The following is a 26,053-nucleotide window of genomic DNA, read 5'->3' on the forward strand; positions in this document are numbered from 1 at the left end:
GAATTAAATGATAAAATCACATCCTCTGACACTTAGAATGAAGGCATGGTCTAACTGTCAAAAGAACATCTGCTTATTTGTTTGGTCTTTTCGCTCTTCCCTTTATTATGTTTCAGGTGCCCTTCCATGATACACCAAACAGTTAAAACCTTCAGCGACTAGACGAGAGCTTTTTCCTTTGCCTGTAATTTGAATGGATTTGAAAGGTTTCTCTCAAGCTGGTTTCTACTGAAATTTAGCTGGAGGTTTTTGCAAAATGAATACAAATACACCCCCCCATGCTCACATGCATGCACTTACAAAGTCAAATTACATCCACTTACTTTTCCATTGTGTCATTATATAGTGTATAGTATAGTGTATAGTATAGTATATACATTATCCTACATATATTCATCATTTACATAAATGTCATTATCACAATTTCAAAAAATAATTTCTCAAACAGTCCAAACAGCTCCTGTTAGATATTAAAATTCCATCTGAGTTAAATAATTTATACACGTTCGAATAGAGAAGAAAACAGTGGAGGAGACAGACAAGCGAGGAAAAGTTCTTCTCAAGCTCTGCTAATAAAATCATTGGCCAGCAGGGATACACAAGCTGCAAGATTTAATCACTCAATATCAAGACACACTGACTATTTCATTCCTTTAAGTTATGTCAAAGCTTTTTAAAATGTATTTGCTTTGTTTCCTTCTTTATACTTCTTAAGCAGGCCAAGTAAGATATGACCTGATAGGATTTTTAAGTGCAGTTACATAGTTACATAGTGCGTGTGTGTGTGTGTGTGTGTGAGTGTGTGTGTGCCTGATGACCCACCTGAGAAGCAGTCACAGTTGGGGTCTATCTTACAGTCACAGTCCGTGGGGGCTCCAGAGATAATGGATATCTCCCCGTTGGTTGACACCTGTGAAGTGCTCAGAAACGTCACAAACGGCTACAAAATGCTGTATGAGATTATTGTTCAAGCGAAGAAAATGTTCAACAACAGCCTTTGTTATGTCTAATCTCTACGACAAACAAGATAATGGCGGCAATTCATAGAAACCTGATCTGGAAACACAGATGCATGATAGAAAAATGAAATAAGAGGGAAAATGACGACAATGTATTTGGCTGTGTTTGTCTACTGGTACTTCAACCAAACATTGATAATAACTCAGAGGCCTTTCATTTTTTTATTTTAGGAAAAAGAAAAGAGTCATGGATCAGGGTGTGTGAGAACATGGGTCTTTTGTTGAAACATTAAGAAATCGTTACAAGTTGAAATCCAGCTCAATGTGGTAGGGGTACTATGACAGGTTTCTCCAGGTCATGATAGGGTCAGTTGCTGAGCTAAAGTAAGCCAAGTGTGACAGCCAGCTATTCTGAAACAGTCCGTCAGACTCTGTCTCTCCTCTCTGCCTGCTTGGTTAACTGACTGACACAGCAGCCTTGATAATGATGTTATCTATTTGTTAGGTAACCCAAGGTCGGGATTATATTTATTTTGTTGCATTATAGACAGACTAACTGACTCTGTGTAGAAAGTGTTGCATGTGGCTTGAATGACACACAATGTGACTTAGGTTGACTTAGGTAAGCACAGTGTCCTGATTTGAACCAGTATCCAATAGCATCTACACACATATAGGGGGTGAACAATAACCTTATTTGAACACTTAGGGCCCAATTTACTAACATCCCAAATAAAGAGTACTAAATTGCATGTGCATTCTAAAATATTGCACGTGTACCTGTAGTACCTGTTATGGATGATTAACAGAGAATTGTAGCGTAGATGACAACAGGTGTTTTAATGGTTTCCGCCATGGAGAGTCAGGAGGAAAAGCAGCCACTGCATAAAAACCTTGGTTTGTTTCTGTTTGATTCAGTGCGTCCCGAGTATGTGGAAATCGTATGTACTGCAAATCCTGCCTAAGACTGCACTAACTTGGGACAGCACACCTGAAAAACAGCTTTAGGAAACCCCCCAGAAACAGCTACAGTATGCTGGAATGACCTAGATGTGAGGAAATGACAGCAGATCGTGCTTCATCCAACCAGAGAGAACGATCACCGACCATCCGCACCGTGCCCGGTTGTTCCGCAATCTCCTGTCCCTGTATGCCCCAACGCCCCATTCCCTCTCCGATACCTACAATGGGTCGTTTCGCTATTACTGCCGGCGTGCTGTGACCATTTGTGACCGTTCCCCCTGGCTGGATGAATTTTACTAACCATGCACTACCGCAGCTGGGAGCTCTTCGCAGCGCCACGCAACTTTCTAAATTCTTCTATCTCACAGAGAAAAGAAATCAATTAATACAACAGTATTGCCAAAGCTTCAAGGAAAATACAAAAAAACAGTTCAATTCATATAGTTCATCGAAAAAATAAAATCATTTTATCTCTATAAATTGGATATAGAATAATATTATATATTATATAATATTGTTAATTTCTCTTCTTTCATTATGGCTGTGTCTCCATCTCGCAACGATAACAGCAGCCATCTTTGCGCAACACTTGGTGGTTTGCACCTTCCTTTCAAACGGATTAAATACAGATGCTGTTGCACTCACATGAAATTGCTTTTAGGCTTGTTAGATCACATTGCGTGTAGTAAATAAATGTATTAGCATGTTACCGTCCCATTACTATGCACAAAACACAAAAACGCCCCAAGTTGCATATTCATTAAGGCAAAAGTAGTAAATGAACAACAGGTGCTATCTTGCACTTTTGGAAATCTTCATTCTGCGTGCACACCGTTAGTAGATCAGCTTACATGTTATTTTTCTAAAAAAAATTGAGAATCATTTGGCTTTTCCTGTGGACAGGGCTGGACTGTTAATCTGTCATACCGGGCAAATGGCCAACGCACCTTTGGGGCTGGTGTAACATAAATTATTTATTTATATAACTAATCTTTAAAAATGGGCCAACGATCGGCCTATAAAGCATGGACAGTGGTCCATTGGGTAATTTTCTATAGTGACACTGGGCTGGCCCAATCACATCTCTTACTAGCCCCCACCACCTATGCTGTCTGTTTCTTGTGTTCCGGCCCCCAAAAAAACCATTCTTCAGAGGAGGCTGCCAAATGCGCGAAAAATAACCGATATGTTTGATACCAGGGCTGCAGTAGCTTCAACATCAGCTGCAGTACCCTGCGTAGTGAAGGCACTTGAAGGGGTAAAAGAGCTGTGGTGGCCACTGCCAGGCAGAAGAGAAGGCGTGTGAGAGCGAAACAGAGTGACAAAGTGACTGTGATGGGCCGAGTGAGAGAGAGAGCAGGAGGAGAGTGGAGGTGAAGCTCAACCTGTAGGGAGGGGGCAGGGAGAGAGGGTCATTTACACTGCCACCACTTTTTGAAAGCATTTGTTAAGCAAAAAATAATAATAAGCTACTGATTACTGCATTATCTGTTATTATATTTTTACATTGTGAATTGTCACCTGCCACCTGAATTTTGTGACATTTCGACCACAAAGTGGTGCATAAAATGTCTCCAGAATGCAGGAAATTAAGTGTTTATTGCTCAAAATCTATTAAAATATATTCTTGTCTTGTAGTCATGGACACCAATCTTGTGCAATGTGACGTCACCCTTAATCTGACCCCCTAAATGGAAGGATGGTGTATTGGTGAGGGGTGTCCGACAAATTCTGGTGGGCCACCTCGGCCAAAAATGCCAGGGCTGATTTTTTGTCCCAATCCAGCCCTGCCTGTGGAACAAGTGCATCTTTAGTGTCATGGCGCTTGGTTGTGCACCTCTGATTTTTTGTAACTAGGTGTGTGTAACCCGGTCTCACTCCCAAGTCGTCACATATGGACGCGTGGTCAAGAGCCATAATCGTCAGTTTGTGACGCACTAGGGATCCCTTTGACGTCATAGTTCGACGTATTGAGGGAAGCCCTGTTGTGTCAGTTTTTGATGGTAAAGGCAAGTATGATATTTAAGAGAAAAGACGAAGTAAGGAGGTGATTGGGGTGGATAGAGGGCCAGAACCCGGACCTTGAAGCAGGAGAACAGGGTTTGTGTCCCGTGCGAAACAAAACATTAAATGTTTTTATTTAGGCGAGTGAGGTAAATTGACATTAACGTTAGTTAACTTAAGTCTTAATTGACATACATAGCTATTTTAACCCAAATCATGATCTTTTCCTAACCTTAACCAAGTAGTTTTGTTGCCTAAACCCAACCAAGTACTTTCATTTCCATTTTGTAAGAAAATGTGCAAAAATATGAGGCCTCTTGCTTATTCACAGAACATTTTGATTTGTATGCCACCCTGGCGTTTTGGAGAATGCTTCAATCTTCTCATCACTTGGCAAGGAAGCTAATAAGTGTATTTAACAAAAGTATTCCTTTAAACTTTGATGACCTCAATCCTTTATCAAGCATCTCAGAGTCAAAAATCAATCCTAACTGGCAAAATGCACAATTAGTCCTAATACTAGGCTTTGGACTAGATCAAACTTGTCCTAGGACAAGATACCTAGACCTGCATAGGTGCTAGTCCCCAACAGGAAGGAGGACAACAAAAGGACAAACATGCACTCATAATCCAGAGGTGGGGGGACAGAAAGAAGAGCTTTTGTTTTAAAATAGTGACCTACTTCTTGAAAGACAATGATTGGATTTAAAAGTCTTGTTACTTGTATTCGATAAACACTCCGTCTTCAAAAATATGCCCGCTTCACAGAAACAAGTTCTTGCCACTTGTGCTTAATTGAAAACAAACACGGCCACAACAGAGCTCATTTGGGGTGTAATGATTTTAAGGCACCTCAAGGCTCCAATAACATGCATATTCAATAACTTCCCTGCCTCTATAGAAGATAAAAAATAAAAATTCCACCCATATTTGGTAAAGCATGTGTGGTCCTTGATGTTATGGCCAAATGTTTCGAGTGCGTGTGACAGACAGACGCGTTGGACCGTGACAGCAGACCAACAGCAGAGCCAAAGCATTGCCTAAATGCTTATTGTGGCCAAGGCACGTTCCCATTTAATAGGGCTGATTAAATGAAAAAGAAATTAGGCTTGCTGGCTAAACAGTACAAGATGCAGCTGGTGTCAGCCATTTAAGATGAAATGTAGTGGATAATTCTTTTATTTTGAAATGGGGCTGCGTCATTTTAAAAATCAGTTTAAAATATACTGTTTAAAATATATTGTCAGTCTATACCTATGAGCCGCTAGTTTGTCTTACAAGTGACAATTTTACGTATTTAATTAAATTTTCCCTGCCTCACACATTGTATCTGCATTAGTGTGACAGGTTCTTGAACATATTTATGCAAATCAGAAATGCTGAGAAAATCTGCAACACATCATCATTCATTTTATTTTTACGGTTCCAAAACGGTTCCATTTAGTCAAAGGAGAATTTCTACTTGTTGCTTAAGGTGTGTGCAGGAACCTTCACAAATTACTGTCAAGCCCTTCTCTGAGGCATTTTTGTTCTAGTTTGACTTTTGTGTGAGATACACAATATAAAAATTGGCCCAGAAATACCAAACAGATATGACAAATACAGTAAAAAGGACATTATTTTCATTGCCCTATCCAAAATGGCTGTCCAGTCTCCATCAAAAAGGCATCTGAGGCATTTTATGTTCCTGTCTGCCTCCACATGGACTCAGCGTGGTGCTGCTGACCACAAAAGGACTATTGATTGAGTCCAGCAGGCGATATCTTTGTGTTGCTGGCGCCCAAATGCTGTGAGCCTTTGATAGCATGCTGCTACCTAATGGAGATTCCTTTAATGGACAAAAACATTATTTTCCTAAAATGAAACAGGCTTTTGGATTATTTTTTTGAATGATGCCCTGGTGTAAGAGGCAGATTCTGATCACTTTCTTGGTGCACAGCATCACAGCAGAGCAAACATCCTGAACAAGTGTGAGGGTAGAATTAGTGTCAAAAGGCCAGATGTTTTGCGGGTGTCAGTTGCTACTGAGAGGTCTTTTCCTGTTTGTCAGTGTTGCTACAGTTGTGACATCTTTGCAGGGATGTGGTCATTCAGCTAGAAGTATAGAGCAATATGAATACTTCGAGGAAAATAGTTTGTTTGAAGGTCTCTTAACTGAGAGCTATCTGAAAAAATCTAAAATAATTGGAACCTGATAGCTGGTATCAGATCAGCAGATTCTGATGACATTAAACCCCTCATTGGTATCAGCCCTAAAAAGCCCAATCAGAGCATATCTAGCTAAAAACAGGCTGAAAGTAACTATGCATGGTATTTTTATGGACAGGGTGACCTGTTGGATGCGGTTGATGCGCCTCTCATCGGTCTCTGCGATGAACAGTGTGCCCTGGTGTGACAGGGCGATGGCCTTGGCAGCCTCCAGGGTGGCGCGCACTGCTGCCCATCTGACCAGGTGGTGGTCAATACCTGGAACCTGGCAGTGGATTGGGCGGCCCGCCACAATACGCACCTGAAGATTTTCTGATACCTGATATGATAAAAAAAACATCATTCTGTATGAGCTATGTAAAAGAGACAGAGAAAGTAAATTATAACTGTCCACAGAGAAAGTAAATTATAACTGTCCACTAATTATTTCCAGTCAAGGTATATCAATGTATATACTGTATATCTTTGTTGAACCAGCGCATCAAACTTCACCACACCTAAGCCTGCGTCATCTAATGACTCAAGTCTTTACAAGGTACACATGAACAGGCAACTCACTGAAGTTTATGGGTAATAAGCAAAACCTGAGTGACATTTTCGTTAAAACAACTCCTGCAGAGACTGTTGATAGCATGTTATTTTTTTTTAACAAGGTGCTCTTTTCCTTTCTTTTATGTTAGCAGCCTCACTCGCTCTAAATGCACCTTAAGTGACAGCACTGCAAATTACTCTTTCTTCCTCTGCTGTGTATAGTGCCAATGTCTCTCAAAAAAAAGCATCCGCTTGAACAGGAGACAGGTTTAGAATTCATTCACTGGCAAACATATACCTTTTAGAACTGTTTCTCTACCTGTAGGACAATGTTGTTGTCCAGGATGTAAAGGGAATTGTCCAGCGGGTTGATGGCCAGGTCTGTTGGCCACTCCAGACGCACCTGTGGAATGACACACACACGCACACACAAAAAATACACCTTACAGTAACTGTATTTCTATTAGAAGTTAGAACAAAAGAACAAGAAAGCCTTGGAGGGTATCACCCGCAAGAGTCAGTTACAGGTGCTACAAATAATATCTCCTTAATAACATAGCATTAGGCCTTCTGACCCTCCCTTCTCCTGCAAAGGTCAGTGGCGGGCAGGGAGCCTTCCCGTATTTATTCAAGACTCACACCAGCTTGCCTCGGCACTGTTCCAAATGTCAGCCAATAACCATGATCGCCGCCTGCTCAAATAGCACACCCTGCCCGCTAACACCGTGGGGGTCAAAGACAGACAAACCTACACTAGCGCACAGCCACCCACATCACTGTCTATCCCACACAAACAAACACTCAAACTGTGAGCTATGGAGACGAGGCGCCGCATCTGAGGGATCAGTGAGGTGATTGATGACTCTGAGGATGGATAGGTAAATAAATGGATCATGTTAAATTGCCACTGACATGTCCAATTATAGGCTCTGTCAAATGAGAAAGAAGAGGGTTCACTCTGAAATCCCATTTTAAGAGGTAGAGAGATTCATCAAGCAGGACTCACTCTGTCCTTAGCCAAAGAGGACACGCATCAAATCTGTCCTGCTCATGATATTGAACTTTGGAGTAATGGCAGGCATTTACATTTACAAGATAAGTTGAGCTGTCCACAGAGCTGGACCTGCAGAATTTAAGTTGAACTGACTAACATTTTGCTCAGAAATATGATATATTTTCTTTTTATTTTATTTCTACCTCTTAAATTGGTGTTCTCCAAGAGGCGCAAATTAGTCTAATGAGTTCAGAATATCAAATTTTAACAGCCACACAGGTGGTTCACCAGCATGGGGGCTGAAGTTGTTAGCCGTTGATAAGTATCATATGTGATTAGAGCCTACATTACTCAATGAATGCATACATTAGTTACTCTGTGTCCAGATTAAAATTAAAGGGTGACGTACAGAGTGGTTACAGGATTTGCTGTTGCTATAGGTTTTGACAGTCTGGTCATTTGCCATCACCACAACTGGATCCATAAAGAGAGACTGCTAACGCTAGCCACCCTAAGTGTGAAGGGGCTGCCGAAGACTCAGCAGGTGTTGAAATAACATGAGAGAAAAGTAATGTCTTGTCCTGGCTAACATTAGCAAGCAAGACTAACTAGAGTCCACTTTCCCAGTCAAAGTTAGCCTAGGTTAGTAACTTCCACTTTCTGAGAGGATTACAAACTTGCACCATGGGTCCTCCCAAATGTTGTGAATATAAAATAATGGTAAATAAAAAAAACAGTAGTTAGCCAACACTAGTGTCTTGTATAAATGTTTGTAGAATATACATAATGGGCTCCAGTCTATCCACAGAACATGAAGCTTAAACACTGTTTCCTCAAATATGGCCAAAAACAGTAATCCTGTTCTGAAAATGAAAAAATATGCACAAAAGTATAGTATATAGTTTACATATATAATAGTATCATTATAGTGTATATTTCATTATATAAAAAGTGAGTATTCAAATTTCAGTTCGACTTGAAAGTAAAAATAAAGTCAATGCTTGGCTCTTCATAGTGCATAAATTACTGCAGTGATGTTTGTCTAGCCGTAGCTACAGATGTCTCCATCACTAATGACTATTGAGGTCACAGCAGTTTATAAGAACAAACACAGATGGAGGATGAGTGCGAACGGACGCTAACTGAGGCTGCTAACTGAGGCAAACAGAGGCATTGTGAGGTAACACGGGCCCCTTTAAAGACATATAAGAGCACCTCTGGGAATTCACCTAGGCTGAACACGCATATTCACACACACATACACAGCTACTTGCAACCCTCTGTGTGGGCAGAGATCCCTCTATAGAGCCAGCAGTTCATCTATAATTCATCTTCTGCTCTAATAGGCCTGATATAAGTCAGCAGTGTGATCTGAACGCTGGCTGATCAAATCTGTGCAGTAGCTGTCTCTCCCACACACACACGCGCACACACACACACACACACAGAAACACACACATACACCTTTATGAAGACAGAAAGAGTTTCTGTGGAAGAGGTCGGGCAATTTTGATCAGCCACTGAGAACAAGAGAACAACAAACAAATACCTATTTATTGTGATTCGTTGTCTTTTTGATTTAATTGCTCTAAATTGACAACACAAAACACATGCAGGAGTCTTATATTTTTACAGATTATCTACACTCAAATGGTGAGAATAAAGCCTTTTTCAGAGCAAAACATGTGGCTCTAGCTTTCTACGAGACATTTAAACTCAATTTTTGGCTTACCTGGCTGATGTCCATGCGCGCATCACAGCTTAGCGGCTGCGTCGACATCAGTCCGTTTGAACCAATCACAGTGGAGAGCAAACCCCTCTCATTAATCTTCTGAATGGTGGTGCCATCAACGAAGTAGACGACTCCTCTTTTATCCACTGCAATACCTGGGCGGGTGAGAGAGAGAGGGAGAGAGAGAGAGAGAGGCAGAATGAGCTTTTGGAGATGACAGAGAGCGCGAGTGGGGGGGTGAGAGGACAAAAAGGGAAAAGAGGAAAAACGTGAAAGAGAGTATGAGAGAGAGAAGAGGAGAGATGGAGAGGAGTGGGTAAGGTAGAGAAGTAAAGTGAAGAGAGGCGAGGGCTTCGGAGAGGCATCCAACTCAGTTAGACATTCAGCTCAGCAAGCGGCTGTCTTATCAAAGGCACTGCACCACAGAAATGTAATTATATTTCCATTCCACAGCCCACTAAAGGGATTAGAACAATGCAACTGGAGGAAGAAGTTATTTGTCACATTAGATGTGAGCAGGGTGCCGCAGTGAACTTTTGACATTTGGCGCTCGCAAGCGTGCTTTATAAATGTGCATCCACGAGTCAAGCACACATGTGGATATCTGCATGTGTGCATCTGCTTGCCTGTATTTGCACTGCACAGGCTTTGTGAGTGTGTTTTGCCATGAATAGCATATACTGGAACTCTCCTTGCAGCGGAGCTCAGCAGTAGACAGTGAGCAGAGAGAGAGGTAAAGGTAAGTCCAGGTATTAAAGGTCAGGGCAGACTTTGAATCATCTGTTATGGATGAGGGGAGACCTTCATCCCTGTGTCATCTCCATACAGAGAATAGACATTTGTCTCTACTCCTCAGCAATAATAATCCACGACTCAGCCCTCACCTCTCATATCGTCTGCTGCCAATTTCCCTTGATTGCTTTCACTTAGCATCTGCGACAATAACCTATATTTCAGCATTTCTACCTGCCATCTCCAATGTATGTGGCTTGCTGTTGCACCATTTAAAAATACATTTTGTTCATGGTTTATCATAAAGTCATGTCAAGTTTATGTATATATCCCTTTATCTCAAGCATGCCTCAAGAGACTTAAAGGAGACAACGTCTGCTTATATCTAACTAATCCTCTATCGATCACAAAATGAAATGGTGCAACAAAGAAAACCATTTAAAAAATCACATGGATGAAAGTAGCATAGATATAAATAAGGCTCATTACTGATTTATCTGTTGATTATTTTTGCTATTGTTACATTATTTGTTTTGTCTTAAAGTCCAATATTCACTCTCCTTTAAGCTCTGTTCTGGTCTCCACCAACTCCTGAGGGAAATCTCTGGCTCTTCAGCTGCTAAATGCTTCACTATGTTCACCAGCTAGCTAGTTCCTAACTATGTTAGTCTGCCATTTGGTGCAGCGTTTTCACTGAAAACAGCTGCCTGCTGTGTGTAGAAACCATGAGATCTGTAAGAGAAAATCAAAAACAATAAAACTTTGGTTCATAAAACCAAAACAACAAGATGAATGAAAAATAAGCGGGAACTAAATTACTGAAAATTAATTAATGGTTTTGTTCATCCATTTATCTGCATTCCCAGCACCCCCACCCCTCCACAGAGAATGAAAGTTCTCAAAAATATTCAAAGAATGATCTGACCATGCCCAAGAGCCAGCACATAATAAAAGTGGACAATGGAGCAACACCATCAGTATGCAGTACACCTCCGACTACTCCTCCCTCATTCAGTCATCTCCCATTTTCTTCCCATGATTTTTATTCTGGTTTCTGTCAGTCTGTCTCTTTTCAAACTCTGTCATGCTGGATTATGTAGAGATGTGCCTGTGCTCACTTTCTGAGCCTAGGATAGAAATCACTACTGCCCTTTCCCCCAGGCAGCACTAAGGTCTCATCCTCCTTGACATACAATAGCTTTCTTTACACGTGATTTCATTCAATGTGCACCCCCCCCCCCCACACACACACACACACACACACATGCATACACAGCATACCGCCACCACAACTACATTCACAAACGTCCTCAAACCGAGCAACCCTGGACTGACCCTGTGAATCATAAATCGTGCAGGTGGAGTGGGGTGGTGGGCAGGTGGAGGGCCAGGGTCAGTGTGTTTCCTCCAGAGGCCAGAAGGTGAACTAGAGAGCTCTCCCTCCTGGCCCCTTCATCATCCCTCTGACACAGACAGATTACACCACCCACACCGCATAACCCCCCCCCCCCACACACACACACACCTATCCTCTCCTCTTCTACCTTTCCCTCGCATCCTCCCTAACTTGATCTTCTTCTGCTCTCTTTTTGCTCCCTCTTCCCTCCCCTTGATTTTTTTTCTTGTTGTCCTTTGCTTTGTTTCTCTATCTTGCCCTTCATGTTATAAGTGCAAATCAAATCTGTGCCCTTTGACCCTTCAGTAATGTCTGGGCTCTGTCTTCCTCTGTTCCTTCCTTTTGTTCCTCTCGGCCTTGCCATTTCTCCTCCTGTCACCTGGCATTATGCAGGAGGGACGTCTCAACCCACTGAGCCTACTTAGGTCTGAAACGCTGCACATTCTCCCTGCTCTAACGCCATCCTAGGATCCTTCTTACTTTCCTTTCACTTTCCTCCTCGTAGCAGCCTAAACCTGTCCCTGATCTTAGTGCTCATAAATTCTGCACAAGGACATGACGAGGCAGCCAGGACTCTCTCTCTCAATACTGATTTCTGTTCTCACCCTCTCTGTCCCTGGAAATTACTCTTTCTTCTCATCTCCTTTAGTTCTATTGACTTCAATCCTAAATTCCCTCTATTCTTTCTTTCTTGCCTTTGTTTGTGCTTTTCTGACACCCTTAGTATGCATGCTCAGGATGTGCATGTCTTATATTCGCACAAGAAGCTTCTAAATAGGTGCCAGTACTTCATCAACAATAACATACAGGACCGGGCTGACTTATACATCCTCACACAAGCACAACAATGACAACGATTGCTATTATTGCTTGGCATTGGTGGAAGGATTTACGCCAGTTTATGTGTTGTTTAAGAGTATTTTGCCATGTTTATTGAAAAGGCAGCAGATTAGTCCACATTCTCCTTGTCAGAAGCTGGATTTCCTGCTGTTGTGGGTAAAGCTGTGTGCTGCGTTAAGGGAATTTACAGCCCCTCCGTATAGCCGATGGATACTCGCAAGACATCAAAAGATTTACCGTTTCTCCTTTGGTGGACCTGGCACTCTGATACTCATGTTTAGAAGCTGGCAGACACACAAGTGGGGAAATAATTGAGATAAATCTCAACTCCAGAGGGAGATGGACAGTTGGCTAAAGTTGGGACTGGATTTTTATCATCAAAGAAAAGTGAATTAGACTGAGTTGCATTGACCTTGGATAAACAGAAGGAGGGAAGAGGAGAGGAGGGAAGAAGAGGATGATAAAGTGATGCGTTTCACATTCAGCTCAGATTTAGGGAGAATATGCAGCCAAAGAGAAAACGACAGACAGCGCCAAAAGAGGTGTGAAAGAGGAGAGAGGTGGCGATGAGACAAAGGGACATGATGAGGAATTGCTTCAATTAACCATTACAGGCCAATCACTCTCAATCAAATAATCTCTTTGTTCTCTGTCCTTGTCAAAAGAATATCAGTTATAACGGCCCCCTGTGGCATTGCAATCCAATCCAATCTCATTGATGTCTTGGAGAGGGGTCTTTGAGAGCATCAGCGTTGATTACAGGTATTTGAAGGGAAGGAGGCATGAGGGATTTTCTGAGCAGAGAGCAAGGTATAGGTGAGCAATGAGATGAGGTGAGAAAGACTAATTATAACAAAAGTTGTGGATTATGTATCTTTTTTAGCAGTAATAGTAGACAGCCCTATTGGCGTACAGAAACACCAGGATGTGGTGGTGTGTGTGTGTGTGTGGTGCATACTGACTGCTAACACCTAAGCCCTCATGAGTACAGGAAGTCAACCTTCTGGTGTTGTTCAAGTTTCCCTTCTACAGTACTTTCACACTTCAAATGTTGACAGCAAAGCTGCCAAAAGAGCTGCCTCTCAGGATCAAAGCAAGAGGAATTGTAAAATTGTATAGAAAACAAACATCATTGTCTGTCAGCTGGTAAAACAATCGCCTAAGTGCAAAAAAAGCACATTTTCTGCAAAGGAAACGTACGGAAAGGGTCTGTTTATGGAGGAAAAAGCATAATGTGTGCATGTATGGAAGTTTCATTACTGTATACCTGAAAAATGTCATACAACCACACAACCACAGCACATGTGCACACAGGGGTGAGTCATGTGCACACACACACACACACACACACACACACACACACACACACAAAGATTGCCAGCAGCCTGAGGAGTGAGTCATTCAATCTGCCCTCCCGTATCCCTCAGGCACAGTGGGTCTTAATGATATGGACTGACGTATTATTACAGCATCTAAATGATACTAGCTGTAGCTGATTATGGCCCATGGCGCTTCTGTTCAAAGTACAAACTGTGTGTGACTGACTTATGTAGACAGATGGACAGTTTCACCTGCACAACTGGCCCCAGAGAGTAACTCTGACCATAAATAAAGTCAACCAAATTAGCCGGGGAAAGCCTGAAGGGTTCACTAACAGCTACAGTCCACCTGTAAGTGAAGCTGAAGAGCACACTGTTTCAAAGAATCTTTAGCTGTTCTCTGTGGCTTACTGTTCCCTTTCATCACTCCTCCTTGAGAACGCACAATGTTTGTATATGAATGTGTGAATATATGCGAATGTGTGCGCATGTCACTGTGTGCAAGCTCATGGTGCGGTGTGTGGGTGTGTGTGCATGCATGCGTGTGGTGAAGTAGCTAGGCGTAAAGATAAGGCACGGCAGTTAATCACATTGTGCGCATATGCAAATATAGAGCGGATAAATCAGAGTGTCTGCAGATGAGAAATTCACACTCCCGCACACGTGCACACACAACTTTCGTGAAGACTCTAAGGTTGCCCATGTGCACTAACGTGCCGAAAATACACCTGTTCACTCAATCTCAGCACTGTGAAATGGCACTATGCTCCGTACTGATTTTGTGCGAGCATGTAGTTAAGTGTAGGGGTGTGCATATTTGTATTTGTCCTTACACATGTGTGTCTCAAACAGTGTATGATTCCACACCTGTATTAAAAAATGACGGGTAGAAATTCATTATGCTGCCATAAAACACTGCTCTGTGATCTACGACACGCACATCTATGAAGTGCACTACTGTAGTAGTGCTGTTTCCAATGGCTCTTACTTTTCCCAACCAAACACTTATCATCAATCAATACAAGATAGCACCATAAACGAGGACAGGCGTGTATTTGGGGTAGATCTTTGGTAAGCAGAAATAATTCATGCTTCTTGTAATTAATTATTCATTAAAGCCCCACAGAACAGACACCGGCTTAGTAATTAAGTCTGAATCAGACACTGTGGCTCATCTAATTATCAACCACTATAAGTTTGTTAACATATTAACCCGCATTAATTAATTATTGATAGCTGGCTTTTTTCTTTTTTGCTGTTATTTCTCGACTACACATGTATGGCGTGGCGAGACATTGCGAGCATGCAGAAAAGTGGTGGGAGATTTTGCAACAGTTGCATGCTAATTTTTGTGCGAATAAACGGTTTTTTTTGTGTTTGTGAAAATATGCGACTTGGCAGTAATTGCCTTGTTTGATAGCAAAAAAAAAAGATCCAAAGCAATCACAGAGGCAGCAGACAAACTCAATTATAAAAGCAATTGAAATGCTTTGGACTAGAAATCTCCATGAAAGGCTGAGGGGTTTGGATCAGTACGGAGCGTCTGCAGATTATGTCGCACTGTTTAGAACATCAAACAAACACAAGGAGGTCTATCAATAGAGGCTCTTTTACCGAACACGCCATCACAGCATCAAGCCAGTGAGGCTCTGCAATGGTAGAAAGAGGAAATGGGATCAGATGGGAGGAAACAAATGTTTTCACGATGGAAAAAGTGGAAAAGAGGCACTAAACTTCTATAGATTGCAAATCTGTATGCGCAGCTTCCACCCAAACAAAGTTTCCCACATACAAAGACATCACAGTAACTGAGCCAGAGGCAGCAGTCTTTATCACAGACAGTAGACTTTGCAACCATTTCAGGTTTTCCATCCACATTTTCCAAAAGAACTGTATGGAGTGCTTCTTTGGTGGGCTGTCTGGCCACTAGCAGCAGGTGATAATGGTACCCAGGTGCAAACATTTACAGTCTCTGTTTTCCCATCCCTGTAACAGCAGCTGACCCCCCCTCCCCACTCTCACACAGGCAGGTTCAATTGAACTGCCAAGCCGAACTGTGCCTGCCACCATCACTCTACTTATTCATCTTTCTGTCAGTGTGTTTAAAGAATCAAGGTAGAAACAACCTGCATGGGCACAAGTTCACTATCTCTTCCCTTATCTCCCCCCTTCGCCCCCCAACTGAGACAAATGCTTCCATCTGTATGTGCGCGTGTGTGTTGGACATTCACCTCGAGTAAATGCAATTTATTCCTCCACAGTGGCAAAGCTCCACTCCTCCTGTCATCTTGCCAGGCTCCCAGTGGAGGTTGACAGGCCAGCTGCCAGCAGCGGCCATCTCAACCAGTTAAAGGGACACGAGTGTCACATTTCCCATGATCACGCTGACGTTGTCAACCTGACATACCTTTAACAAGGCACCCATAACTAACTCTATGTCCCTTCACTGGGAGAAGCAGAGTAGGTCCAGGGACCCAGAGGCTGTCATTCAAAAACAAGCAGCATGCACAAGCACACTGACTCGCACAAACGTTGCACCTTTGAAGCACGGGCTCAGCCTTTGGCCTTAAGCCTGCATCTCTTATTGACTCAGGGCTTCATTACACACACAGTGAGCTTTAGTAATCTCTCTGAAGCTACCCTACACACTCCGACTACAAACAAGGTAGCTGTCAGTCTGTATAGTATTCTACCTAATTCATTATTTGAATAGCAGATGTTTTACAGGTAGGGCCTTGTTTTAAGTCAGCATAAATTTTCCTCTACTAAGCCCATTGACTATATTTTCTTTATTTTCCTCAGCAAATCTTGGCAGCGGGCTGAATATTTCCTTCCAGAATATCTCTGAGTCCTCCTCTGACCCATGGTGATTAGCACGCAGACTCGCTACTTCCTGAGATAGATCCCTGTTTTACAAAGAACACGTCTTATCCATTTATCTAGTTAAAAGTTTCAGGCACATGACATTGCATGACATTGTGTTCAATACATGATCCATCTAGCACTGCCACCCGGCCAGACTCCAACTCGTGTTTAAATGCCAGTTTTTTGGCTCAAAATTGCATTTCCATGTAAACACAGCGTGGTCAATGTCAACCTATGTATTTGTCTGCATTAATGAGAAAACCTGTGCTTCTCCTTTTTATTTGATTTTATTCTAACCATATGCAACAGGCAGAAATATTGGGATGCCTTACCTTACCTTATTTTGCTGCTCAAACCATCTGTGCTCACTAGTGGATGCATAAACAGGAAGTAAGCTGTTTCTCTAAATTGCTTTCTCCAATCACGATCAAAATGTCTGCGTAGTTTCAAAGTACCTTTTACCAGTGGTACATTTCAACCAAATCTCCAAATGCCACCATTAGGCCAAAGTATGCTATATTTTATGCTGTAACACACTCATGTATTGAAAGCTTCTGTCCACTGTATCCGTAGGTCAAGAGCAAACCCAACGAGCGTTTTAGTTGGTAAAATTGTTTTGTTGAAAACATATGTGGTGGTTGCCAGCCAGTTGTGGACGAAGTATTCAGATGCTTTACTTAACTAAAAGTACTAATACTACACTCACTACACACCTGCATTGAGTATACTTAGTATTAAAAATAAAAGTTCTCATTGCAGAAAGAAAAGATTCCTGTAACTGTTATACTATTAAATATTAGATTATTATTATTACAGGATTTTACTGTTGCAATTGTTGGGGAGGAGCTCATTTTTGTATTTTTGTATACAACTAATGATTATTTTCATTATTGGTTAATCTGCTGATTATTTTCTCCATTAATTGATTTTCGAAATTGTGAAAATAGTGAGAAATGCCATCACAACTACCCAGAGCCCAAAGTGAAATGTCTTCAAACGATCAAAGTTGTTGCCAGTTCATTTCAATGTCAATCTAATAATCATGTCAGCTGTATTTGTACAAAATCTTTGGAAGTTTCATTTATAACAAACATCTTTTATTAAGTCTTCATATGTTTTGTGAGCAAAAGTAACAAGTACTAAAGCAGATAAATGTAGTGAAGTAGGAGTAGAATGTGGCATGAAAAGAAAATACTGAACTAAAGTACCTCAAATTTTAACTTAAGAACAGTTCTTCTGTAAATGTACTTAATTACTGTCCACCACTGTTGCCAGCTGAGTCCTCATTCTGTTTGGAAGCAGCTGTCTTTCTGTCTCGCCAGAAAAACAACATTTGTACAAATAATGACTACACAAAAGTAGGATAACCTTGTTTTAGTGCAGAAAGACCTCTTACAGAGCTTTTACACAAAAAGCCTGAGTTCAACATTGCACAGAGCAACAACGTTACTTCCACCGGAGAGCGTAGCTGTGCTCTCCTGGCCAGAAGTGCGAGCCATAGTAGCGTGCACTACCCTTATTCTCCACCAGGTTAAATTTTACCCAAAGCTCATCTAAACAGAACTTTCAAACCAAATATAGGATGTTATGACGGCAACAATTTTACTGTAGGAAAGAATGGAGGAAGGTTATTTTGTGCATTTCTGAGTTCAGTTCTGCAATACTACTGATACTGGTGTAAAAAAAAAAAAATAAAATATGTAAATTATATAACATTTGTGTGGTGGTGAGTGTATTGATTTGTGGTATTATACAGTAGGGCAATGTATGTAGAGCATATGATCCTTTTGTCAATCTTACAGTTAAAATCACATGACCACGTGCCAACTGCCAATGTTCAATGAAAACATGTACTCTAAAGTCAGAGTGCATAGAATGCATTATTTACCAAAACTAACTGTGTCACAATGCAATACAGTTGAATCGTCTTATCAGTTTCTTATAGTATTGAGAGAATTTTTTCTGCAGTTCCGTCAGGAACACTTACATACTGCAGGCTGTTTGGCTGTTAAAAAGTCAGCAGTATATATACAAACAGGACATCGGCCATATCTGCAATTCTTTCTCCAATCATGTAAAAATTGCTCACTGGCTGGACAAGTACTCAATGTACCTGTGTGCTTTGCTTGATGCTCTTTTGCTTGACCCTCCGGATTTGCCGCGGGCAGCTATATTTTCAGTATTCGTTTTGGGAGAAATGAGTCTCTGGCAGAACGTCTCATTGTGGCTGCTCAGTGATGCATGTCTGTTGCACAAACCATTGCCGATTTTCTAATTATCATGGATGCTGCAGTGAGAAAACAAGCTGTGGTAGAAATAGCACGACCCAATGGCGTCTCTTTAATTTGCATTATCATAGAATATGCTGCTGTTTGCCTTGCTGTGTGATTAATTCATGTGTGTATCATTAATGCACGAATGTCCAGGGGCAAAGACAAAAGCTCGGTCAATGTGAAATGAAACACAGGAGCAGCCTGTTAAAAATTGCGCACACATATGCACACACTCACACACAAACTGAATCTTGGAACTAAAAACACAGTGTGACTTATCTGATGCCCTTGTTTTGAGAAGTAGTGCTCTGTTTAAACCAACAGAAACAATGATAGTTGACCCTCTGAGAGGGATGGCAGCCACAGGGCCAGTTCAATATGCAGATGAGGTGTGAGACTGCTACATGCTGCAGGATTTAGACGCAAAACAAAGAATTCTCTCTTTCTCTCTCTCTCTCTATCCATTCCTCTACTCTCTTTTTCTCGCCTTCTATACATTCTCTATTCTTCTCTGTTAATTTCATGTTATTTTTTATTTCCTGTTATGCTCACTTTCTTTCTCCTACTTTCTCTCTCAGTTTTCAACACCACCTTTTTCTCTATCAATTTAATCCTCCCTCTCTCTTTCTCTGTTTCGTGAGACGCAACGATCACTCTGCACTAAACGCTATGGGAGCCAGAGGTAGAATAACAATGGCATATTCATTCCAAAGATGTAACACAGAGCAGCTGGCATACAGGCAACACAGCCCTAGGAGATCCTCTAACTTCACTGCAGCAGCAAGCGAATGCAGTTTGGAAGGTGGCATATTTGGGAAAAGTGAAATGCAGGCTGCAGTGATTAGAGCTTTGCATTTAAGGGACACTACCACTCATATGATTCCACTGCTAGAGTGGAGGCAGGGGCCGGTGTTTGCTGAGTTAATGGTTTGAGTACGGGCTTGCTGACAGCCTCGAATGCTTGATTCACACCGATGAAACAAACTGGGAAACGCTCCGATGCACATTGCTATGTTTTCAGCCGTTCTGTAAATGAGACTGGTGCCCAATATATGAAGATATTCATTTGCCTAAGCTGCTTATATGTCAACCACCAGCCAAGACAGATAATGTACGGCATGAATCCTGGCTGTCCTGGTCTGAGGTTGGTGGCCGAGCAGCGATGTGCCATGTGAAGCACATTTACCCCTGGCTGTGGCTCTTTTTTAAAACTCCATGGCTGTTCAGCATGCTAATAACCGCGACCAGTTTAAGTCTGACCGGTTCAATCGGCACCCCGGCCCAGCTATCTCAACTCTGACGGCGTGCCTTGCAGCTGTAGGGCTGAGTGAGATTGGGACAAATGTGTTTTCCTGTGTGGGGAATAGAGAGATGCAGAGAAAGAGACAGAAAGAAAGCACAGGAGGAGAGAAAAGAAGAGGGCAGAGAGAGAGAGAGAGAGAGAGAGAGAGAGAGAGAGGCTGATGGGGCAAGAGGGAGAAATGTGGTGGCAGCATGTCAGCTTCTGATAAGGGCATTAGTCTGCCCCCTGTGGGTCAGAGTGAGAGACTGACACTGCAAGCACTCACACACACATGCGCACATAACTCTCTCTGTGGGTATCAGCTTTGCTGTCTGGGACTAGTCGAAAAAAAATAGATAAGACCTGGCATGGCAAACATCAACAACTAAACTCTCAATCACCGGAGTCGCTCTCTGAACTCCTCTGTTCAAACCTACACACAAAATACGGACAGTTATTTTTTACATACACACAACTATTATTCACCAAATGTGAAAACAAAAAACAAAAAAGAAAAACAAAGTACCCCTTCATGTTGTGAACAGAAGGAGTCCAGAGATGCGAGCCAAGGCTGTTGGGTCCTGTGGGACTGACGGCTCTTTCATGTCAGGCATGGGATCCATCCTAAATGGAGCAAGGCCTTTTATTTACCGAGCTAATTGACTGCAGAAGCACATGTGCTCTAAACAATGCCCCAGATCTTGTATTCATAAGTGAGTGTTTGAAGGACACAAGATAATCCCCACAGCTTGCACTATGGAGAGACTATAAACTTGGGCAACAGTAGAGTGCACGATAGTGCTGCAACATTGTTGGCGACATTAAAATTATGGATTACTATTTAACAACTGTTTGCCATGTTGTAACAATATTATGTGTCACAGCAGGCTTGCTGCAGTTTTGTCAACACCGGGGCATGAGGATGATTCATCGGTGAGAAAGGGGGAGGGATAGAAAAATAGGAGTGGAGGGAGTGGAGGGAGTGGAGAAAAAGGAGGAAGGCTCTAATTTGGAGTGAGGAGCTCACCAGAGGACACAAGACAAGATCAATGCCGGAGAATCACAGAAGCCAGAGCTTCAAAAAAGAGGAACGGACAGATATTTCTCTGTGAAGTCTTCCACTCATTACCATTGGTAAGAGGGTGCAAGGAGGAGGATGAGTGTGGGCTGTGGCAGATGGATGACAGGGAACCATGGGGCTCCAGGCAGAAATCTCCAGAGCCTTTATAAGAGCTGGTTAGTCAATGCACAATGGCCACAGAAGAGTCTGTGAAGTGCAGTGAGTCAAAGAGGATAAAATACCTGACCGTGCGTGAACAGTCTTGGGACAGAATATTCTATTACTGTAGAAAGACAGAGATACAGCATGTTCTATGGTATTAGGGGCACGTATACTGAGAATAACAGTCTTCAGATCATCTGTCAGACTGTAGCAGGAATCAGCTCCAGTCTTGTTTTTCTCTTATCTTGTTCATCATCTGTATGAACTTAGGTTTGAAGTTAGGTTTAATAAAAATCAAAGTTCTGCTATGGAACTTGGAGCTGCCTTGAATTTAGAAGCAGTGACATTTGAAGAGCAGAGACACTTCTACACTACATTTGTTTATTGTGGTCCATATCGACCGGCTGTCTGCCCCCAAAGTCAGACTGCACAGCATGCACAGGCTGAGTGTGACTGACAGAAGAGGACTGTGGATGTAACCTGAGTGACAGGCCGGTGGCTAAATCTCTTGTGTGACCTGGGGACTAAGAGGTGGCCAGGTGTGTGGGTGTAATTGGTGAGGGAAGTAAACAGATTATTTCTTCTTCCGGGCAACACATGCTTTTTGTACAAATGCAGCCCCCACAAGCCCAATAAAGTCCTATTATGCCCTTCCCAGACTACAGTATATGATATTGGCTATACTATAATGGCCTGGTTCCACAAATGCTGTCTGGTGGAAACAAAAAATAAGGCTCCCAAAACAATCTCCCATTTTAACCTCTGCTGGAAGACAAGTGATGTAGCATATGAGACACCTCACAATGCTTTGACATACGAACAAGCATTTAAGAGTGTTTTTTTCCCATTGTTCACCAAGTTAGAGCTAAACGATACGCAAACATTTTGACAGATATTGTGATTGCAATATGAGTCACAATTTTAGTGGGAATGGTATTTTTTGCATTTAATTTTCACTGAATAGATGTGATTTTTGCTGTGAGGATGTGATTTTTGCTGTGGTCTGTAACAAACAAGCATGTTCCCTTATCTCTGGAGAGTATGATTTGTAGGCCAGGGCTCTCTCTGTAGCACCACAATGCTTCATTTATAATTGTATGTTGTGACACATTTTACCTTTATTTAAAAAAATTGCAGCTCCTGCGACTTGGTTATTGCACTTGGACATGCAATTTCAATAATAATTTGATTAATTGTTCAGCCCTACCAGGAGTGATCACTTTGGATGCAAGATTGATTGCATCTATGGTGAGTTCAGCGACACAGAGCAATCAGATCACTTTAAACTACAGCATTACTTTGTAATTCAGTCTAAGTGGTGGAAAAGTAGCTAAATTGTTGTTAATAGTAAATATTATTAAAAGACAGGGTCCACCCTGTCCTCTTTTTCTCACCAAGAACTCCGGGTTCATTTTTTGCAGTACAGAACTCATTACCCAATCTATGGACAACACGGCGACTTTGATGAATGATAGATAATGTTATTCCCCCCTCCATTGACATTGTTCTCAATTCTTTGCCCTTGTCCTTTTTCTCTCATTCATATTCAGTCATATTAGAATACTATCCAAAGGAAATTTATCTATCATGAAACTTTAGCATGCTAAGCAAATATAACAAATGTGTCATAAAAGAAAAATAAGAATATATATAATTTATTAATGTATTATTATAATAATCATGTGCAAAATTTTACATTCTGATTATGTGTAGTACTAACAGGCCTCATTATCAAAGCTTCAAGATGGCACCATATGAACACCGTTTTATATTGTCATTAGTTATTTAAATCCAAAGCTGCAGTGTTACTATAGTTTAGTTGGTATGATCATTAGTGCAGCGTTAGGGCAAGCCATAGTACAAGTTCATCAGTCTTTTTAACCGTAACAAATGCAGCTAAAATATTATATAATACAAATAAACATCATTAAAAAATTTACAGAACTATTGCTTATGTCTCAACACTAAAGCAATGCTGACTTCAGTGTCTTAGACTGTTGAAACTGTTGTACTTTGTGTAGACACACTTGGTGTCTATATTTTGCTGCTACTGACACAGATAAAAAAACTCCCTCACCCCAGCTTTCCTGTGGCTGACAATGCCTTATTGATGACAGAGGTCAGAAGAGACCAGTAAGACTTTTTCCGAATAACAGGCGGGACATAAGAAAGGAAGTACGAATGTAGCAGAAAAGACTCACTGATGGAATCCACTCCTGTCAGCTAATAACTATGGGTATAATGTTTAACCAATTCAAATCGACACCCCAGGCTTAATGTCTGAAATATATGTGCATTAATTCAAATAGCTAAAACTGGGCTAAAGCTAGGATGGAATCACAGCTGAATCTGCAGACTTCTTTGTATTAGAAAAGCTTAATATGACAGGCCTATTTTGGCTTAGGTTTAAGGCCTACAAGTACCATTTTCTCTTGTAAGCCATGGGAAGCCATGCTTACCCTAGTAGTCGGGCTATTATTGTCATTTTAATAAAAAGATCAAATAATTTCCCATAGGACAACTTCTGTATTTTTATATTGTTCTTGTGGCCAGCTTTTACCCATTTCTACTGACATTTCTTTCAAATTACAGAAAACAGCATCCCTCTGGATTGCAAAGTGTGCAATTGGTAAGTTTGTGGGGTGAAGAAGTGTACTAAGTTGTGGTACAGGCATTTATGCCCATTAAATTGAAGCCAAGTTAAGTTAGCAGGACTCTGTATGAGTGTGTACAGACTGTGCTCGATTGTATCTCCCTGACTCTCCTCTTAGCTACTCCCTTATCATTCTTAATGGTATATGGAGTTTCCCAGCACACACTGTAGCTCCATCAGCCTTCAACCTAATGCCACTAATGTTCACATCATATGGGAAGGAGGGTAGTAATGGGAAAGATTCCCATGTTTACGACTCGGAAGTGTTCTTGACAACTCAAGACGGTTGCAGAGTTGGCTGTGTGAGGGTGAAGTGACAACAGACCAATATGCATTCAAACTCAATTACTTGGAATGACAGGCACGATATGAGGCATACATGTTTCATTCGGTTTTCAGGCACTTCTGTTTTATTATTAAGTGCCAAGTCAGATTTATTGGAGCTTTCAGAAAATTTTCCAGTTGTAATTAGGACCTGGACTCAGAAAAGCAAACAAAAAATAATATACTTTTGGCATATTTTGTTATCATTCTTCTACAAGTCAGAACAGAAGTATACACAGAATACGTTCCATTTCCAGAGTTTAACACATTGTGAGTTATGGAACACAATGCTAACACGACAGACCAGAGGTACTCAAATACAGGTCTTGAAAGGTCAAATTTCTGGTGCATCTCAGGTCCAGTAATGGTGCAATAAATGATGATATTTAAGTAAAAAAAACTCCATAACTATGTACATTTCTGCATTAATGGGAGAAGTGGCACAATCTTTATGTAACCAAGTCCTGATGTAAGTGTTAATGATTAGTGAGAGTGCTGCAGTATGACTTTGTCACAACGCTCATAGTTGGAAAAGCTGATTTGCAGCAGTATGTTGAAGCAAACACAGTGAGGATGTGAAGGGCCATCTTCTGCAGACAAGGAGCATCTTCAGCAGGGACCTTTTTTGTCTAGAAAACAACAAGGTCACGGTGAGCTTCCTGCAAGACAGGGTTTCTTGGAGCACAGTCAACCCAGTTTGCAGAGAAGCTGTATTAACCCAAGGGCAGATTCTCTGTGCTTCCATCTAGAATTCTGTGACATTTCTGACAAGAAATGGGTTTTCGATGCCTGGTAGAACTTGTTTTCCCATGCTGAAGTCCTCAAAGCAGATTTGGAAAATTTCAATCAGATTTCCAGTTTTGGAAAGTGCAGCCTGCCCTCCTGTATGTCAAGTGTAAACACCCTCAGCTACCTCTGAAAAGCACACTCTGCAGACATGAAGCTTGACATTAAGGTCACTGAGGTGGGATATTATATCTGTCACAAATGCAACAGCTACCAGCAGCCATTTTCTCTTCATTTTGCCAGAAATCCACAAACTTTTTGGCTTTCGCAATCTTTTGCCCAGACATACAGGTTTGAAGCTCTGTGCCAACGGCCCAACATTCTCCCGTTCCAGCTCTCTGTCTTCACTGAGTCACCTGTTGTGAAGGAGCAAATCATCAAAAGTTCCACTGACCTCTGTCAGAAATGTGCGCAGCGTGTGATGCTGCAGTGCAGATGACGCCTTCAAATAGTTGACAAGTCTTATCACAGTTGTCATTATTTCTGGGTACATGTCACCCAAACTAGCCTAGAGAACTGTTTGGTGGAATTATGCAGTGATATATCAGGCCAGGGTAGTGAGAACTTAAGTGTGACACCAATCTCATGGATGGTGCTCCATCCATGTTGATTCTTCCATGACGAGTGAGATGAATTGTGCCCTTTTTATGCCATCAGCTTAAAGCTGATTATACATGGAGCAACTTTTAGAGCAATGTTTTTGAGCAACGTTGCCGTCAATGGTATCGAGTAAAGATTACTACCGTAATCACTACTGCCCCGGCTCCTTTCAAAACATAGTCGGACTTGCCACCAGCAACATTGCCCAGCAACATTGCTCAAAAGGTTGCCCCGTGTATCATCAGCTTTAGTTGCTGGGGCAAATCTTCTGCAAGAATCTCAGTTCATCTTCCTGCATAGGAATCTGAGAGTGGTATCTCATTTAATTCCTCTTTCATTTCATCCTTTTGCATTCCTTCTAGCATGGCCT

General features: G+C 41.6%; 1 protein-coding gene across 2 annotated transcripts in view; it reads right to left on the reverse strand.

Annotated features, from left to right (window-relative positions):
* The window catches only part of tenm1 (teneurin transmembrane protein 1), a 168,459-nt gene that overhangs the window by 17,530 nt on the left and 124,876 nt on the right, over positions 1-26,053 (reverse strand). For both annotated transcript variants that reach the window (XM_038699968.1, XM_038699967.1), the window contains 4 exons: positions 9,392-9,546; positions 6,985-7,068; positions 6,259-6,453; positions 823-910 (listed from right to left, as the gene is read on the reverse strand). In XM_038699968.1, coding sequence (XP_038555896.1) covers positions 823-910; positions 6,259-6,453; positions 6,985-7,068; positions 9,392-9,546 — 522 coding nt within the window. The remainder of the gene's footprint in view (positions 1-822; positions 911-6,258; positions 6,454-6,984; positions 7,069-9,391; positions 9,547-26,053) is intronic.

This window comes from Micropterus salmoides, unplaced genomic scaffold (assembly GCF_014851395.1).
Source record: "Micropterus salmoides isolate LMB-PRFRI ecotype aquatic unplaced genomic scaffold, ASM1485139v1 Ms_hic_scaffold_5, whole genome shotgun sequence".
In the NCBI taxonomy this organism is placed as follows: Eukaryota; Metazoa; Chordata; class Actinopteri; order Centrarchiformes; family Centrarchidae; genus Micropterus; species Micropterus salmoides.